The sequence below is a fragment of the Alosa alosa genome, chromosome 1, assembly GCF_017589495.1.
Source record: "Alosa alosa isolate M-15738 ecotype Scorff River chromosome 1, AALO_Geno_1.1, whole genome shotgun sequence".
Lineage (NCBI taxonomy): Eukaryota > Metazoa > Chordata > Actinopteri > Clupeiformes > Clupeidae > Alosa > Alosa alosa.
In genome coordinates, this window is record NC_063189.1 from 15,044,311 (window position 1) to 15,063,344 (window position 19,034).

A 19,034-nucleotide genomic window follows, 5' to 3' on the forward strand; every position below is an offset into this window, starting at 1 on the left:
GCGTCGCACTATGTATAAGGTTATGATTATTGTTATTCTGTTAAATTCTAGTCTGTAATTGACATTGGTTTGTTTTAAGGTATCTGATTTTAAGGTATCTAATTGTCCCATAAACTATTCATTTTAATGTATATGTCGCTTTACACAAAATTGTCTGCTAAATAGCATAAACATAAATTAGCCATTTTACTGTACAGTATTCCATTATCCTGCATGTCATGCTCAGCTGATTAACAATCAAAGCCATTACACTCAACACTGGAAAACATTTGAAACATTTATTTTTACAGAAACAAAATATTGTAAAAACAAAACTATAACATATACAGTATTCACAACAACTTTTCCAACAGACAGCTCCCCCAGCCCCTTCCTGTAGGGCATCCTCTTTGAACACCTTGTGATGCCATGTTCATGCTGCCTCATCATTGTGACAGACAAAGGAAAAACACAATCCTCTGACCTCGTATACCAACACAACAGAAACAAACGTCATCAAGTTCCTCTTCCTGAAGAATTCCTGGCAAAGCTCCTAAGCCCAGGGAGTGGTGAGGGCAACTCTGCGACTGTCTTCATGCTCCTGTTTGGCTTCAGGTGATTTAAAGGCATTGAGGCAGTCGCAGCAGGTGAGCAAGTACTTCTCATTGTGGATTCGACTGGTGTGTGCCTAGAGACCAACTTCAACGAAAAAACTTTGGCCACAGCTGGGACAGACGGTGGGCTTGACTTCACCACTTTTCTCTTCCGTTTTTTCTACAGTCATCTCTTCCCCAGAGAGTGTGAAATCACAGTCTTTTTTTTGGTCATTTGACTTGTTGCCTGAGGCAGCAGATGTGTGGTTAACTAGATCATTCACCTGTAGAAGAGAGGAGGACCACCACAGTGAGCTTTTTGTTAACGTGCAGTGCCCTGAACAAAATGGTTGAAAGTTGTCTGATATTGAGTCTGGATGATTTTTGTCCACACATTTTCACATGCATTTGTTTACACATAATTAATTTTCATACATCCACGTGTAACCCATATGAAATGGTTACTATTGAGCCATTATTAGCATGAAAAGATGTCGTAGCATAGTTTGACCTCAGGGTGGCGCACGCGTACTATTCACCACGAAGCTCCGGTAAGCAGAGCTACTTGCTACAAAATACTTGACATCGCTCAATTCTTTCCTAAATGTAATCAAATACAATACTAAGGCCATCCTTAAAAATATTTTTGTTTGCAGTAACAGCCCAATATTTTTTTTTTCAAGATTCAAAGTAAAAAAAAAAGTTCAATTTTGGTCATGGTGATTACGTAGGAATGAATTTACACAAATGTGTATATCGTGACGTAACTGACTGGGTCTTCAACCCGTGCCTTCAGGCGCACCATTGCAAACATCATTCTGATGCAGGTTATATAGACCAGCCTTTCTCAAACTTCTTTGACCTGAGGCCCGGTCATGGCAGACTTTTGGGTCATAGGGCTCATCTACATGTACCCAGAAAGAAGGCTACAATAGCTCTTGGCCACGTTATATTGAAATTTGACTATACAATACTCAATGCTATACAGTATATTATACAGTCTCTGCTCTGTTTCTAAGGAAGTTCCAAAAAACAACGTCGTTCTATTAAGTTTCGTTAAATAAATAAATAGCCTTCCAACAGGTTGAAGCGGAGCTTTGATACCAACGTTATCGATTAGTTTCAGTTTCTCTCGCGCAGACGCGCATTGAATGAATGCTCATACCACCACTTAATTGTAGGGCTCCATGTTTAATGACATCGATAGCAGAAACGTTTGTTTTCTTTTTTCGTCGATCCGCGGTTTCTTGATCAACTGCGCAGCAAATTATCAGATGAAGCATCGGGCCTAATTTCACTCCACGACTCCGCGAACCAGCAGTCTCCATGTTGCGGACCCATATTTCGAGAAATGCTGAATAGACCACAACCAATTTCAATACTCCGACACGGTCACCGCTAGACTAGGGGGAGAAGGGATGAGAAAAGATCTGGCCACAGTTCTTCCAGAACTTCGTGCCAAGTAAAAGCGTTATCAGTTTGTGTGAATGAAACGAAGCCTAGGCCATAGTGTGACATGCATAAAACCAATGGTGTAGAGATGACGCCAAGTGAGCCACGCAAAGTGAATTTATATTCACAATACTTGGGCCTACTAACATAAATATTATTTTATTGCATTTGTATTGGTTGTTTAGAGTAAAAAAAAACAATCGGTCGGTATTAACGCAAGTTTACAACCGGCAATTCGGTCGGACTAAAAGGGGGAAAAAAATAAATATTTGGGTCGGTTCTAAATTGACAGGGTCGGTCGGGTTACGGCAAACGAAAATATTTTTAAGGATGGCCCAATTAGTTATTTCATATCAAAGACCAACCCAGAAGTCAAAACCGACGTGAAGCCAGTGCTCAACGTAATGCTTTTCACCACGTATGTGATATGATAAATAATAAATGAGCTGTATTACACATTGTAAATATATTTACACAACAAGAAAGAAGGTTTACATGTAAAGTTTTAACAAATAAATAGTTGAGTAAAATTGTAATATATTGTAATTTAGATACTGTACTGCTGTGAATGGTAATAAGACAATCCATTTGTTTACATTCAAATACCATTTATTAATTTTGTTGATGGTGATAGCCAATCCATTTTGCTTACCAAAATGGTATTCATTGTATTCATTCATTTCATGATTGAACAGCTGTATTTTATGTGTTGGTTATATCACATGATTAGATTGTTTGATTCAATAGAGAAGTCAGTGTTATAGATCCTAGATTAATTTCTTGCATTCTGCACTATGTGTAGATTGGTTTTTTTATTGACTCCGACCAGAACCGATTCTGAACCGTGCAGTTCAGTGGCGAGCCAACCCGAGATCTGAAGATTGTAGACAGACCCCTACCCACCGGTGTGGCCAGCCGGAGAGCGAGGATTTGCCTACAAAGATTGAATTGACTGACTGACCACCAAATCTCAACCGGATTCCAGATAAGATCTTTTAAGATTGTGCACACTGAAAGAGACATTGATTCACACATTCAAGAACTTTCATACACACACACACACACACATATATATACATATTTTATTTATTTTGTTTTTTGGGGAAGAGCTCTTTGGGTGGTTTAATTTTATATTACTGTCTGCACTTTATAGTGCTCCGATCTGTAGACAATAAAATTGTCACCTGTTCAATTGTAACCAACTTGAATGACTTTATTGTTTATTTGTTACTCTCCTAGTCATTCATACAATTTCTAAAAACCTTATACCAGCTCCTAGGTGAAACCCATCCTGGATAAGTGCGCGCTCACGGCTCCCTCAAATAGACCCCACCACCGATCACAGATTCACCATGGCAACTAGAGTGGCTTCATTGCTTCTTCTACAGTGTGAAGTAGGTAGCGATAGCCTTTTCACAAGAGCAACAAACAGCAACACCTTTGTTTAGGAGAATATTGCAACTAGTTCCGCGACCACCACGCACAAAATGGTTAGGCACTCCCGTGACGTCACATTGTCGCATGACAGGTCGGGAATGCCGAGTATGTAGAAGTTCACAAACGTTTGATCACAATGATCACAAACGTTTAAATAATGACAGTGGGTCTAGGTATATGTGATGACAATGTGTAGTGGGCAGTAGAATAACTATTGGTTTCCGTTTGTGGTGGCTGCTGACTAAGATAAGGGATGAGATTAAATAGATCCTGGAATTTAGCCTGGTCTGGAGCAGGCTAACTCCACAGAATAAATAGCCATGGTAACTTATATCATAACATATCCTGCTGCCCCCTATCCCGCTTTTGTGCAACTGGATCACGGATAAATTGAGCCAGGATGACCAAGATATCCCGGCTTAATCCCTTATCCTAGTTTTGTGCAATAGGCCCCAGTTCTTCTGCCACCAGGGCCCAGTTCAAAAGTAATCTGCTCGGATTTCAGCTATCAAATTGGATCAAATCTTGAAAATGGGTTGTTCAAAGTGAAAAAAGGGACAAGGAAACAATCAGATTGGATCACGCAATCTAATCTTGGTTTTGATCCGGATAAAACTTTCACTTTGTGCTGTTCAAAAGTTTTGAGTTGGATTGGGATGAATTTGATCCAAAAAAAAAAAAGTGAATTACCCTGATCCCAACAGAAGGGTGGGTTTCGGGTGGATTTCAGGCACAAAATGTAATAAAACATTAAAGTTGGTCAAATACTTTTTTTTTATGTTTTGGTCAAATAACTTTATCTACTTGCAGTTGATTTATTTAAATGTTACAGAAATAGGAGACAAAGTGTGCTTGTTTGTATTTATTTATTTGTTGTGAATAAGATGAGGGGTCCGACATAAAAAGAAACTGACAATAAAAGGGGATGTTTGTATTGTGGTTTAGTCTCTTATGATAACACAATCAAAACTGTTCCTTATATAGCCACTAGGGTAGATTGTGATATGTAGTTCCATTTTGAAACACAGGTAATCTGGATTTCATAATCCTGAAAAGGTATAAGTAAGTACATAAGTATAAGTATATATACTCTTTTGATCCCGTGAGGGAAATTTGGTCTTTGCATTTATCCCAATCTGTGAATTAGTGAAACACACTCAGCACACAGTGAACACACAGTGAGGTGAAGCACACACTAATCCAGGCGCAGTGAGCTGCCTGCTACAACAGCGGCGCTCCGGGAGCAGTGAGGGGTTAGGTGCCTTGCTCAAGGGCACTTCAGCCGTTCCTACTGGTTGGGGTTCGAACCGGCAACCCTCCGGTTACTAGGGATCGACTTGTAAAACATGGGATTTCCAAATCCGGATCATTCTCATCCAGGTTAAACTTTTTGATCTACTGGGGCCAGTTGTTCAAAAAATTGAATCTGGATCAGAATGATCTGGATTTGGAAATCCCATGTTTTACAATCCAGGATCAGGTAATCCATTTTATTTTTATGTTGTTTTTCAATCCAATTGAGGATTGGATCAACCTGATCCAGATACAACCTTTTCAGGATTACAACATCCAGATTACCTATATTTCTAAATGGAACTATATCACAATATATCCTAGTGGCTATGTAAGGAATAACAGTTAGAGTAGGTGGCCTGGGGTAGCTTTGATTGTGTTATCTAAAGAGACCGAAAACACCCCAATAAAACAATACAAACACCCCTTTCATTATCAGACCCTTCATCTTATCCACAACAACTAAATAAATACCGGCACAGTCAGTCATACTTCGTCTCCTATTACTGTAACAGTTTGTGCCCGAAATCCTCCCTTCTGTTGGGATCAGGGTAATCCTATTTTTTTGGATCAAATTTATCCCAATCCAATTTAAACATTTTGACCAATACAAAGTTAAGGTTTTATCCAGATCAAAACCAAGATTAGATTATGTGATCCAATCCAGTTTCAGGATCCTTTTTTCCTTTCGAACAACCCATTTTCAAGATTTGATCCAATCTGATAGCCGAAATCCGATCAGATTTCTTTTAAACAACTGGGACCTAGGCTTTTAAAACACTCACCTCTACTATAGTGTGGGTCAAAGCCATCTCAGCCTCAGTCAACACACTGGACTCATCTGCACCTCCATCTCGGCATCTCCTACTCCTTCATCTTCTCTATGTTCTTCTACAGCTCTGACTTTGTCCTCATGCGCTTCGTTTACTTCAACTTCAAACTCTTCCTCTTTTATTTTCACAACCGCTACCTCATCCGCAGAGAGAAAGGAACGCGTTTCGCAGTAGCCTTTGTGGACTTCTGGCTTAACATTCGAAGCATCAGATGTTTGGAAGCCTATATTTCTCACCTGCAGATAACAAGAGCGCCAGTTCAGTATTATTGATAAATGGAATTAACAGCTACAAAAGTAAGGGGGGGGGAGTAAGGGGGGAGAGACACCAGATCATAATGTAACTGCAGAGACACCTGCAGAGACATTAGCAGAGACACCAGAACATAATGTAAATGTACGTACACACCGCTGCCGACTTGAGCTTCCAAAGAGTCAGGAAGTCACTTATTTTCAATGGAAAAGCCAGCTTCTCTCAGCTGCCAGAAGCGTCAAATCCGTCGGCGTCGCGTTTTGGGCGTCTTGAGCGTCAAGCAGAAAGTTGAAAGTCAGTCAACTTTATGGTAATGAGCTATGATTCAGCGACCAACGACCAGCAACCAATCGAATAGACAGAAGTATTAAGATCGAACGTAAAATGCTGTCACGTCAGAGCGGCCAAAGCTGTGCGGTGTGTACATGGTACACGGTGTGTACATACAGTTATACTATAATATCTTCTCATAACTTTAACAGACATAGTGGTTATTTGAAAGGCCCACATTCCGTCAAATGTAAATTAGACATCAATCTATAGATGAACTGAATGGATATTTAGAGGAGGAATTATCCCAGATATTGGTTAAGGTTGTAAGGGGTCTTACATGAAATAAAGTGTTTTAAGTCTGAAATCACATGGCCTATTTATAACTGTCAATGTCTTGTCTATTTTTTCTGTCTCATTTTGCACCTTATTTGCTGTATGAAAATATGAGTTTTCCTGGAAATAATTCTGGGTAATTCCGAACTTTTAAACCAAAGTATCAATGTTTGCAGTGTTAGTTGAGATGGTGGACCTAACTAACTAAAGCCAGGTTTAAAAACACTACAACAATTGTGAACTGTCTTGAAATCTGACTGACTGACATTCTGCCGCTGGCTCATGAGTCTCTGTTGGTCTCTGACACTCTGGGTCCAGCGGGAGGCTCAGGCCTCATCCAGCAAAGAGAATGGACCCACATTTAAATCCTGGGCAAAGTGCAAAGTCTAAAATCAAACTAAAGCTAATCTGTATTACGAGACCAGATGTATTTCCTAATCTAATACCATGAGCAAGATCCTAAACACCAACATCGGAGGGCAGCTCAATGCTCCTACGTGCCATCACGATAGCTTTAGTTCACACGAGACCCTTCGCCAAAGTAATTTTAGGCAAGTCCCACCACTCGGCGGCCATATTGCAACGCTTTTTGGGCACTTGTCGGGTATCTATTTCGGGTACAACTGCACGTGCACAATGATTCACAAATAACAACATACCAACCTCCAGCTCCAGCTGCGAGATCACAACACATGATTGGCACGATGTATTCACAACATACCATATGATTGGCACGATGCATTCACATGTCAACTTTTGGTGGCGGAAGGGGGGGGAATATGTGTAGACGACTGCCATGTTTGCGTTACAAACTAACCCCATACATTTCTATGAGAGATTCTTTAAGTGCTGTGTCTCTTCATTAGAAAGCCTCTGCCTCTGCTCACTGAGTGACTGCCCTCTGTCCGTTTTTGAATTTGGTCCCAATATGTTCTTTGTCTGGTTCAGTGGCAACTAGCATGTAACTCCTACCTCCTGGTTGCCTGCTGGGTCTCTGATGAGCTGGTCAGGTGGATGGCTGGTCCACATCCTGCTGTAGTGACACTGCTGGCACTTCTGAGTCATGCAGAAGATTCTTCCCTCGCGCTTCATACTGATGCTGCATTTGCTGCTGCAACCCAAGCACTTCTGGAACAGCTGCAGCAGGCATTCCAACTTCACCACAACCTCATCTGTACTAACCGGGAGAAGAACAAATGACAGACTTAGGCGCAAGGGGCAAAGGAAAACTAGATCTCTGACATAAACGTGTATACGCATTATGCAGCTTAAAGATGCTGTTTCAAAACACTGTGGTGGAGGGATTTAGCTTGTGCACAGAGAGATGTCTTTTCAATATGCAAAATATTAGAGAAAATGTTCAAATGAATATTGGCTGATATATTGCTTATCAGTTTTTGTAATCCTCAAATATAGAAATCGGTCTTTAAGATCCCATATCGCTCTACTAGATTTCCATCCACCCCTCCAGCACAGCAGGTCTATCTATCACATGCATCACCACAGGACCACCAACGTGGACTATTGGCAACTACAAATGCTTATCACAGGCAATATAACCTCACCTTGTGTAAAAGTGAATGTCCTCATCAGACCCATAGACTGTATGATCGGACCCAGCAAATCTCTGCAGACCTAAACGACTTAGAATCTTGGTCTGGTCCAACTGCTTCCGTAGATCTTCAACCTCCCTTTTCAGCTTCTCATTTTCATGTAATGCCATGTCCAGAGCTGCAGCTTCGGGAACTGAACAATAATCATGCCCAGTCATCTCTACCTGATTAAAGTCTTGATCTAAGCCCGAGTCAGTGGGCAGTAGTCGCTCTTGCTTTTGGAGCACCCGATTTGTTTCCCTGACACCTAACCTCGGGAGCTGCGCTTGCTCACGGTTCCGCTCCCGATTTGGTTCCCTGTCACCTTGCCTCGGCGCCTGCATTTGCTCACGGTTTCGCACCCGATTTGGTTGAGGTTCCCTGCCACCTAGCCTAGAAAACTGCACTTGTTCACGGTTCCGCACCCGATTTGGTTTCCTTCCACCTTCATTCGGCTGTTGTACTTTATCACGGCACTCAAACAGTGTAGGGACAGCACCTTTTTTAAGACGTCTCCTCTTTCGAGCCCCTTCCTTAAAAGCATCGGCTTTGAAATCATCGGGTGTGAAATGGACACTACACACCTTTGTGTGTTTAGTAACTTGGAAGTCATCCCTCCTGATGTTAACGATCCATTTTTGTCTGATGTCCTCCTTCACTGGAAATGCATGAAAACTCACAAGTGAGTTGTATCTGGACGACACAGAGCACAGCGGGACACAACAATGATCCGATGTAGATCGCATTTGCTTTTGATATCGGAAAACATTCTTATTTTGCATGTTTCAGCTGCCAAGGTATATTAGCAACTCGAAATTAAGTTTACTTCCTGTTTGAGTAGTGAGCGATTCTTCTTCTGCGACTTTTATTGTCAGTTTGCAAACGTGCAGTATCGCCATCTTCTGGACTGAGATGTGAACTTGTCAGTATATATTCTAAGTTAGCCTACATACAAAATAAAAAAAAAAACATCTGAAAACAAATAAATCCAGATGGCATGTAGAGTTCAAAAATTGTGGATTGTGTGTGCTTACTGCGTAGGGTGTTACCTCATGACATGTTAAGTTTGAGCGGCCTGATTTACCCTACTCCTACTGTAACTGTCAGCCTGTCAGTGTGGTTTTAGCTGCAGAATTGTATAGCCCACTATGCATTCATATTCAGAGGAGCATGCTCAGTGGCAAACTTGCCTTATATTCACATTGAACAAGAAAGGCTGAATATCGATAATTGCCCAAAGGATATCACCGGAACCCTCTCTAATTTTATTGAGTTACCCCTTGGCAACAGGAAACAGCAAAAAAAAAAAAAAAAATTCTAGAAATTTGTAGAAAATTGATTCATTAAACATTGAAAACCCAACCATCTAGCTTCTTTCACGTACAGTAGATTGGTACATGAAAATATATTCAGGTAAAATGAAAACACTAAACAGAACTAAATACTCTTGGGGTGTATGTCTAACTACTAAATCATGCAACAAAAATAACACTTCAGACAGAGATTTAAGATTTTCTCTCCTGCCTTAACTAAGGAAACACATTTAAGTAACATATCAAGGAAACTCACAGTTAGAATGAAGGCCATCTATACTGGTCATGTGTATAAACATACAGTAACTCCTGCCAAAGAAAATCATCAGTTCCCTTAAATCGGCCAACAAAATGTCCGGTAAACTCCTATGCAGAAAGCTGCGATCTCATTAATTTAACTGTGTTTGACTCGTGTCCAGGGATGCCAAAGACGACAGTCTGGATAAACTCCCAAACCTGAGCACATGGTTTCGGATACTGAAGCTGAAGTATGAAAAAGGCTTTAAAGCAGGCGTCAACAGCACTCAGAAGAGACTGGTGCTCCAGCGGGATCCCATTAATGACCACAAACACTTGTGAGCAGTCATATTCCTCCCCCAACATGAGAACATATGGGTACTCTGCTGCAGATGCAGTGAGGTAGTCGGCCATGGTCATTCCGATCTGGAAAAAAGAAGAACAGATTCTTAAGAGTTGTTAGATTCTGTAAGAGTTGAAAGAGTCACCACAAATGCACAACATTATCAGGGGGCAGCCGTGGCCTACTAGTTAGCGCTTCGGAATTGTAACCAGAGGGTTGCCGGTTCGAACCCCGACCAGTAGGCACGGCTGAAGTGCCCTTGAGCAAGGCACCTAACCCCTCACTGCTCCCCGAGCGCGGCTGTTGTTGCAGGCAGCTCACTGCGCCGGGATTAGTGTGTGCTTCACCTCACTGTGTGTTCACTGTATGCTGAGTGTGTTTCACTAATTCACGGATTGGGATAAATGCAGAGATCAAATTTCCAAAGAGTATATATACTTATACTTATCATTAATGACATTTATTTCTATTGACTGATCTTGTAAAAAAGATTTTTACGCATACACCTGGCGATTATTCACTTAAGCAAAAATGTGGTATGATTGAATGACTAAGTACATTAGAAACCAGTCTACATACAGTATACAGTTTATATGCTGACCAAACATTAGAATTCCCTCTAATTAGTCTTGTAGTCAGCGTCTCCAAGGCAAATTTGTTGTTCTTTTGGAAGTAAGTTTGATCGTTTCAGAGGACAATTCTTTACTGTTGTATAAAAATGTTAGTCATGGAAACCAACCAGTTCAGTGTTCTGATATTGACTCAACGCCTATTTCTTTAAATGTGTAAAAAACAGCAGGGGAAGTACCTGTCTTCAAACACAAGCAAAACCTAAATTCTGAATGACTGATGTATTGTGAATTAGTGACTTATATTCTATATTCCTGTAAAACCGAAAATAAAGGGTTTACCTCAGCCCTTTCCATCGGACTACGTTTTCATTTGGATCATTCCAACAGAGGTGGTTACATAAAGTGCTTTCATTCTGATTCTTACACTGGGTTCCCTGTAAACTCTGAAGTTGTACATTTCTACTTAGTAGCAAGAGGATGGTAGAGATGATTGTTAACTCACCGGCTGCGTGTTAATGAAGGCATTCTGGCACTCCACACTGCTGTGCCGGAACACTCTCTTCCCAACCTTATATGGCGAAGGTCGAAGCAGCACAGGCAACAACTGCAATGCAATATCCCCTCGTTTGTCTGCCAAATTAAAATAGTTCAGAGTTAAAATTACAAAAGAGGACAGATTTGTAACTACATTCTGAACAGTTTTTTTGGAATATTTGTCTTTGGAAGTGTGTTATTGTGGCAGACGGACTGAGTGTGAACATACAACACCAGAAATGCCCTGTGGAGTTGGTAAGCATTATGTGCTTGCTGATTTGTCATTGTTGGCTTGAAACGTTTGGGATTTCTACACTGACAGTTATCAGGGAGGAAAGCAGAATCCCCACATCATAGAGAACCTGATACTTTATGGAACTGGTTGACTCTAAGTCAGGGTTAAAATTTGTGTAGCCTCACAATTTTCCAGCTTGATCTTTTGTATATTCAAATGCAAACTCTAAGGACCTATCAAGGTTGGAACAAGATGGGCAATGCTCAAATCCACAAATTAACTGTTGAAAAGTGGAACAATTGCTCTCTGAAGAATTGTACAACTCGTGTGCAAAGTTTATGATAAGGGTTACGTCCAAAAACTGAAACCAGCCTCAGGTATATACAGAATTAATGAACAACTCAATGCAATGCGGTTTGATGCAATGTACTGCAGTGTACTGCTGTGTAAATACCAGTAGGGAGCAGATCTATGTTAGTGGGGAGCAGATCTATGTTGGTGAGAATACCAGTGGGGAGCAGATCTATGTTAGTGGGGAGCAGATCTATGTTGGTGAGAATACCAGTGGGGAGCAGATCTATGTTGGTGAGAAGGCTGTTTGTCCTCTCTGTCCTGGCCATGCGAATGATCTTCTCCGCGTACACAATGCACCAGTTCTCTTTTAACCTCCCAGAGGACTCAGGGTATAGGACTGAGAAATCCTGAGAAATCTTAATGCAGACAAAAACACAAAAATGACCAAAACAATCAATACAATGCAAGAAACAATCAATACTCCAGTAAAATGGTCAAGCTACCTACACAAACCCGTGCCTAGTATATGTGCGCCTGACTAAGATGTCTTTTCTAGGCCAATACATGGGTGACCTAGGTACAGCAGCGTTAATTAGATGTTATGTTGGTATCAGGGATGTAGTGGAGGCTAAACGCAAGTAAACAGTTTATCCACCTCTGAAATTTCAGAAATAGTGTTTATCCACCTCTTATTAGAGTTTATCCACCTCTCAAAAGAGTTTATTCACCAATTGTGACTTTCATCATTCAAAATCACACTGTATTATCCACATTCACAATGTGTACACTCATCCACATTCTAGGAACCATTTAATACTGGTATTGTTATAAACATTGAACAAACATGTTCTGAATGCCTTTTTAAAAATCCTATACCGCATGGCACAGTTCACCTCCCCGTGATCACAGAATTCATAGTTTACCCACCTCTTATTTTACCACTACATGCCTGGTTGGTGTACAAAGAAAGGTTATAAAAGTAAATCCATGCTCCTAATTATTCTCTGAATTAATCAGTCATATTTGATCAAGCATTTTCAGACCCCAAATATCTTGGGGTCAAACTTCAAACAGCAGAGAACACTGCAGACAGGTGTTTGGTGCCGTGGCAACCATGCAGGAAGAACAGACACTGAGGCCAGTAGTTGGAGGTGGATCTTAAATGAGAGTTGGTAGTCTATGCTTTTCAAAAGTTTCAGGGAAATGCCATTACGATAAAGAACTATAGTAATACTATACAATTTCTATAATAGGTCTATACTAGGGTAATACTACTGGACTTCTATGATAATCTGTAATACCTCTATAGTAGTATCCTTGCCTTCTATAGTGTTCCTATACTTATAGTCCTCTATACTATGTCCCAAAATACTATAAGAATCCTTTAATTCTTTTTTGTAAGGGTGTATGGCTTTTAAGGAATTCTATCATTCAGGAACTTCTATGTGTGCAGAAAACACCCAAGCATTACACGCCATGAGAGTTTGAAGTGTCCGGAAATTTGCGGCAAGGTCATATTTTCACATGCAAATTAGGTTTCTGGCAAAAAGTTGCGGTTAACTTTTGGTAATGTTGCTGCAAACTTCTCATTGTTGCCAGAACTTTGCTGGAAGTTTGCCTCTAGCGGCCAACACTGTCAAACTTCTGGCGATATTTTCTAGTGAACTCATTTGTTTCCCACAAATCACCCACAAGTTCGCTGCAAATCTGCCGCAAACATTACATTTTTGTAAGGGCACATTCTATAAGAACAAAAGTATTCTATAGATTACAGGCAGTGACACCCACCATGTCTGGGGTGTCCACTAAACGTGGGAACTCAGCAATAATGTCTTGTATTGGTCTTGCTTTGTCTGCACGGATCCACTGGGCCCTGTGAACGGCAGTCTGCAGCATGACCTCATTAACCTGCGACGGGGGCCACGTATTATTTTTCAGCCACTCCGTCAACTGTATGGCCCGCTCTGTAGTTATGGTCGATTCTGTAATGAGTAAGGGAGAAAACACAGTCAACAAGCAATGGCGGCCAAAGCCATTGGGCCCTAATTTAAACGGTGGACCAAGTGCAAAGTCTTAAATTGAATTCTACAGCTAATTTAATAATGAGGTATGACTATTTTCTTAACTATAAGTATATTTTTTGGGCTTATTTGGCTTTATTATGATAGGACAGTGAAAAGGCAGACAGGAAGCGAGAGGGAGAGAGAGATGGGGTAGGATTGGGAAATGACCGCAGGTCGGACTTGAACCTGGGTCCCCGTGGGCACTTGGACCCGTATATGGCATGAGCGCTGTAGCCAGTTGCGCCACAGCGCCATGCTCTATTTTCTAATTCAATACCATGAGCAATATCCTGAGCCCAAACTTCGGTTAATCCACTCAGAGCTCACACACACACCACACCACGGATTTAGTTCATGCCTGAGACACTGTGCTTTACTGAGTGACTTGCTCCTTGTCCGACATTTAAATTAGGGCCACAGAGTTCAAATGAGAGGAGAATGTTTTGTTGAAAATGAACAACCCATGACCATCCCCTCATGCACGCATTGAGATGATAGATAGATGATGGATAGATGGATACTTTATTGATCCCCAAGGGGAAATGGAGACACAATGGCAGGATGGGGATCTTGTTCTACCTGGCAACGTGTCTGGTGTGTTCTGCTGTGGTGTCGGTGCAGGATAGGGATTTTTCTCTACCTGGCAACGTGTCTGGTGTGTTCTGCTGTGGTGTCGGTGCAGGATGGGGATCTTGTTCTACCTGGCAACGTGTCTGGTGTGTCCTGCTGTGGTGTTGCTGCTGCAGAGTTCTGCCGCTGGCCTCGGTGGAGCCGCTTGCGCACGTTGCGGAGGCGCTCCTCCAGAAACCCAGTTGCCGGTTTATGGTTCCTCCCCGGGGTGAACCACGCATCCTGACGTTTACAAAGCAAACAGGAATAAAAAACCAACGTAGTTAGTTATCATATATCATGTTCATCCTTTTTTATGGGGGCTAAACAAACACAACTGTAATGATCAGCGAGCTATAAAGGTAGCAGTGGTTATACTGGGTGAAATAAGTGTAAGACTTAGCACACCACCTGGAGAGTTGCTTGAACAGGACTGGTTACTATGGTGTGGAGGTCCGTTTAAACAGGACTGGTTACTATGGTGTGGAGGTCCGTTTGAACAGGACTGGTTACTATGGTGTGGTGATCATTCTCTTGACTTACATAGCCGCTGCCTTGGGAGTCTCTCAGGCATGGAAACTGCTCCATTATTGATGATGCCAGCAATGCCTTGGTACCTGAAGTAGGACTTCACAACAATGGACATTTATATTGATTAATGGTGCTAAATCACCCAAACAGCTCAGCTGCATGGTTAGTACAAGAAAGAACAAAATAATGAAAGAGGTGGGTAGGCAGGTATGTATTAATGTCAAAATGAATCACAACAGCATTGTAGAGAGAGAGGGAGGGGGGGGGGGGGTACAGATATTGAGATACTGGACACCAGATCACTGGGTAATGCAGATTATTTTATATTATGAACCCTTAGATTAGTTAGAAAGGAGCAGACAGTCAAAAACAGACCAAATCTGTGAGCATAAAATACCCACTTCTCTCCGAAGCATTCCATCAAGTTCGACACGAGGATCCGAACCATGGATCGTCTCTCAGGGTGGGAAATGAAGCCATTTTCCTCAAGACTGGCGACCAGGTGTTTTCCATTTGGTGCTTTATTGAGGATCTCACGGATGTTCTGTAAACATATAGATCGATTAAAAAGAAAATGTGACGAAAACAAATCTGACCAGCTTATTATCAAAATTCCCTACATACATAGTGAAACTATAGGGCTGTTGTTAAGAACACTTATATAAATATATATATATATATAAAGTTTATATATAAAAAAACATAAAACTGAAAAATAAATCATTGTTTATTAAGTTTGCACAGAACAAGTGCACTTACAAATGTGGCTATGTGCTCCAAGGCAATGTTTTGCTCTGCAGAAAATTCTGGTGCCGGTGTGTAGACATCACTCTTTGTTCTCCAAGCTGATTCTTTAATGAGCAGAAAAAACATAGTGAACCAACAGCAACAGTAAAACATTCCAATTTCAAAGGCTTGTTTTTGTGAGAAAAGACAATGAGTCCTATCCCCTCATGCACACGTTAAGATGGAGACAGGATGGCAGGATGGAGAACTTCTACCTGGCAACGTGTCTTGTGTGTCCTGCTGTGGTGTCGGTGCAGGATGGGGATCTTTCTCTACCTGGCAACGTGTCTTGTGTTTCCTGCTGTGGTGTTGGTGCAGGATGGGGATTTTTCTCTACCTGGCAACGTGTCTGGTGTGTCCTGCTGTGGTGTCGGTGCAGGATGGGAATTTTTCTCTACCTGGCAACGTGTCTGGTGTGTCCTGATGTGGTGTTGCTGCTGCGGAGTTCCCCCGCTGGCCTCGGTGGAGCCGCTTGCGCACGTTGCGGAGGCGCTCCTCCAGAAACCCAGTGGCTGGTTTATGGTTCCTCCCCGGGGTGAACCACGTATCCTGACGTTTACAAAGCAAACAGGAATAAAGAACCAACGTAGTTATCATTTATTATGTTCATCCTTTTTAATGGGGCCTAAACAAATATAACTGTAATGGTCAGCGAGATATAAGGTGGCAGTGGTTATTACTACCAGGTGAAATAAGTGTAAGACTTAGCAGACCGCCTGAAGAGTTGTTTGAACAGGACTGGTTACTATGGTGTGGAGGTCTGTTTGAATAGGCCTGGTTACTATAATGTGGAGGTCTGTTTGAACAGGACTGGTTACTATAGTGTGGAGGTCTGTTTGAACAGGACTGGTTACTATGGTGTGGAGGTCTGTTTGAACAGGACTGGTTACTATGGTGTGGAGGTCTGTTTGAACAGGACTGGTTACTATGGTGTGGAGGTCTGTTTGAACAGGACTGTTTACAGGACTGTTTGAACAGGACTGGTTACTATGGTGTGGAGGTCTGTTTGAACAGGACTGGTTTACTATGGTGTGGAGGTCTGTTTGAACAGGACTGGTTACTATGGTGTGGTGATCATTCTCTTGACTTACATAGCCGCTGCCTTGGGAGTCTCTCAGGCATGGAAACTGCTCCATTATTGATGATGCCAGCAATGCCTTGGTACCTGAAGTAGGACTTCACAACAATGGACATTTATATTGATTAATGGTGCTAAATCACCCAAATAGCTGCATGGTTAGTACAAGAAAGAACAAAATAATGAAAGAGGTGGGTAGGCAGGTATGTATTAATGTCAAAATGAATCACAACAGCATTGTAGAGAGAGAGGGAGGGGGGGGGGTACAGATATTGAGATACTGGACACCAGATCACTGGGTAATGCAGATTATTTTATATTATGAACCCTTAGATTAGTTAGAAAGGAGCAGACAGTCAAAAACAGACCAAATCTGTGAGCATAAAATACCCACTTCTCTCGAAGCATTCCATCAAGTTTCGACACCCAGGGATCCGAACCATGGATCGATCTCTCAGGGTGGGAAATGAAGCCATTTTCCTCAAGACTGGCGACCAGGTGTTTTCCATTTGGTGCTTTATTGAGGATCTCACGGATGTTCTGTAAACATATAGATCGATTAAAAAGAAAATGTGACGAAAACAAATCTGACCAGCTTATTATCAAAATTCCCTACATACATAGTGAAACTATAGGGCTGTGTTAAGAACACTTAAAAAATAAATCATTGCTTATTAAGTTTGCACAGAACAAGTGCACTTACAAATGTGGCTATGTGCTCCAGGGAAATGTTTTGCTCTGTAGAAACTTCTGGTTCCGGTGTGTAGACATCACTTTCCGTTCTCCAAGCTGATTCTTTAATGAGCGGAAGAAACAAAGTGAACCAACAGCAACAGATAAGCGTTTCAATTTCAAGAGGGGGGGGGGGGGGGGGGGTAGGTATTTGTGTGTGCAAAAAAAAGAGAATGAGTCCTATCTCCTCGTGCACATGTTGAGATGGAGACAGGATGGCAGGATGGAGAACTTCTACCTGGCAACGTGTCTTATGTTTCCTGCTGTGGTGTCAGTGCAGGATGGGGATCTTGATCTACCTGGCAACGTGTCTGGTGTGTCCTGCTGTGGTGTTGCTGCTGCAGAATTCTGCCGCTGGCCTCGGTGGAGCTGCTTGCGCACGTTGCGGAGGCGCTCCTCCAGAAACCCAGTTGCTGGTTTATGGTTCTTCCCCGGGGTGAACCACGCATCCTGACGTTTACAAAGCAAACAGGAAAAAAGAACCCTGTTAGTTATCATATATCATGTTCATCCTTTTTTATGGGGGCTAAACAAACACAACTGTAATGATCAGCGAGCTATAAAGGTAGCAGTGGTTATACTGGGTGAAATAAGTGTAAGACTTAGCACACCACCTGGAGAGTTGCTTGAACAGGACTGGTTACTATGGTGTGGAGGTCCGTTTGAACAGGACTGGTTACTATGGTGTGGAGGTCCGTTTGAACAGGACTGGTTACTATGGTGTGGAGGTCTGTTTGAACAGGACTGGTTACTATGATGTGGAGGTCCGTTTGAACAGGACTGGTTACTATGATGTGGAGGTCCGTTTGAACAGGACTGGTTACTATGGCGTGGAGGTCTGTTTGAACAGAACTGGTTACTATGGTGTGGGGATCATTCTCTTGACTTACATAGCCGCTGCCTTGGCAGTCTCTCAGGCATGGAAACTGCTCCACTATCGATGACGCCAGCAATGCCTTGGTACCTGAAGTAGGACTTCACATCAATGGATATTTATATTGGTTAACTTGATGGTGAAAGAAAGAAGGGTCGATATTTATTAAACTCTGGTGGAAATTCACAAAAGTGGACAGGTATGATCAACATAAAAAAAAAAAAGTAATATGTCGGTTCAATAAACTGGGCTGTGGCACTACACATCAGTCACCTATGTGTAAAGTGGGATAATTCAGAACTCTCACATTAGTATGTAGGAGAAAGTAAATCTGAGACTGAAAAATACTCACTTCTCTCCGAAGCGCTCCATCAAGTGGGACACGAGGATCCGAACCATGGATCGCCTCTCAGTGTGGGAAATAAAGCCATTTTCCTCAAGACTGGAAAGCATACGTCTTCCATTCGCTGCTTTACTAATGATATCAAAGATGTTCTAGAGAAATGCGGATTGATTAAAAAATGCAAGGGAAGAAATGAATGATATTCTTTTCAAGTTTTCCACGTTCAAGAATACATTGGGTTTTTGTTAGCGGGTCAATTTAATGTCAGACTACCAAAAATAGTAAATTATTTATTACGCTCACAGACTAGTGCACTTACAAAAGTGGCTCCTTGATCCAAACAAACTTTCTGGTCTGTAGAAATGTCCGAGTCTGATGTGTAGACAGATTCTGAGTCAGAGCTTGAAACCTTAAAGCAACAGTAAATCATTTTTAGGCAAACTAGCAAACAAA

General features: G+C 41.7%; 1 protein-coding gene across 1 annotated transcript; it reads right to left on the bottom strand.

Annotated features, from left to right (window-relative positions):
* Positions 1-264: 264 nt before the first annotated feature.
* LOC125306922 lies at positions 265-18,637 on the bottom strand. The gene is made up of 18 exons (XM_048262552.1): positions 18,591-18,637; positions 18,255-18,339; positions 17,664-17,814; positions 17,336-17,427; positions 17,027-17,172; positions 16,646-16,730; positions 15,953-16,103; positions 15,528-15,619; positions 15,170-15,312; positions 14,781-14,865; positions 14,330-14,480; positions 13,354-13,547; positions 11,834-11,981; positions 11,005-11,132; positions 8,011-10,013; positions 7,418-7,622; positions 5,540-5,823; positions 265-856 (listed from the first exon to the last, which is right to left on the bottom strand). Exons 1-15 carry the CDS (start codon positions 18,635-18,637, stop codon positions 9,717-9,719), a joined length of 1,995 nt encoding a protein of 664 aa, XP_048118509.1. The 3' UTR covers positions 265-856; positions 5,540-5,823; positions 7,418-7,622; positions 8,011-9,716.
* Between the last annotated feature and the right edge of the window lie 397 nt (positions 18,638-19,034).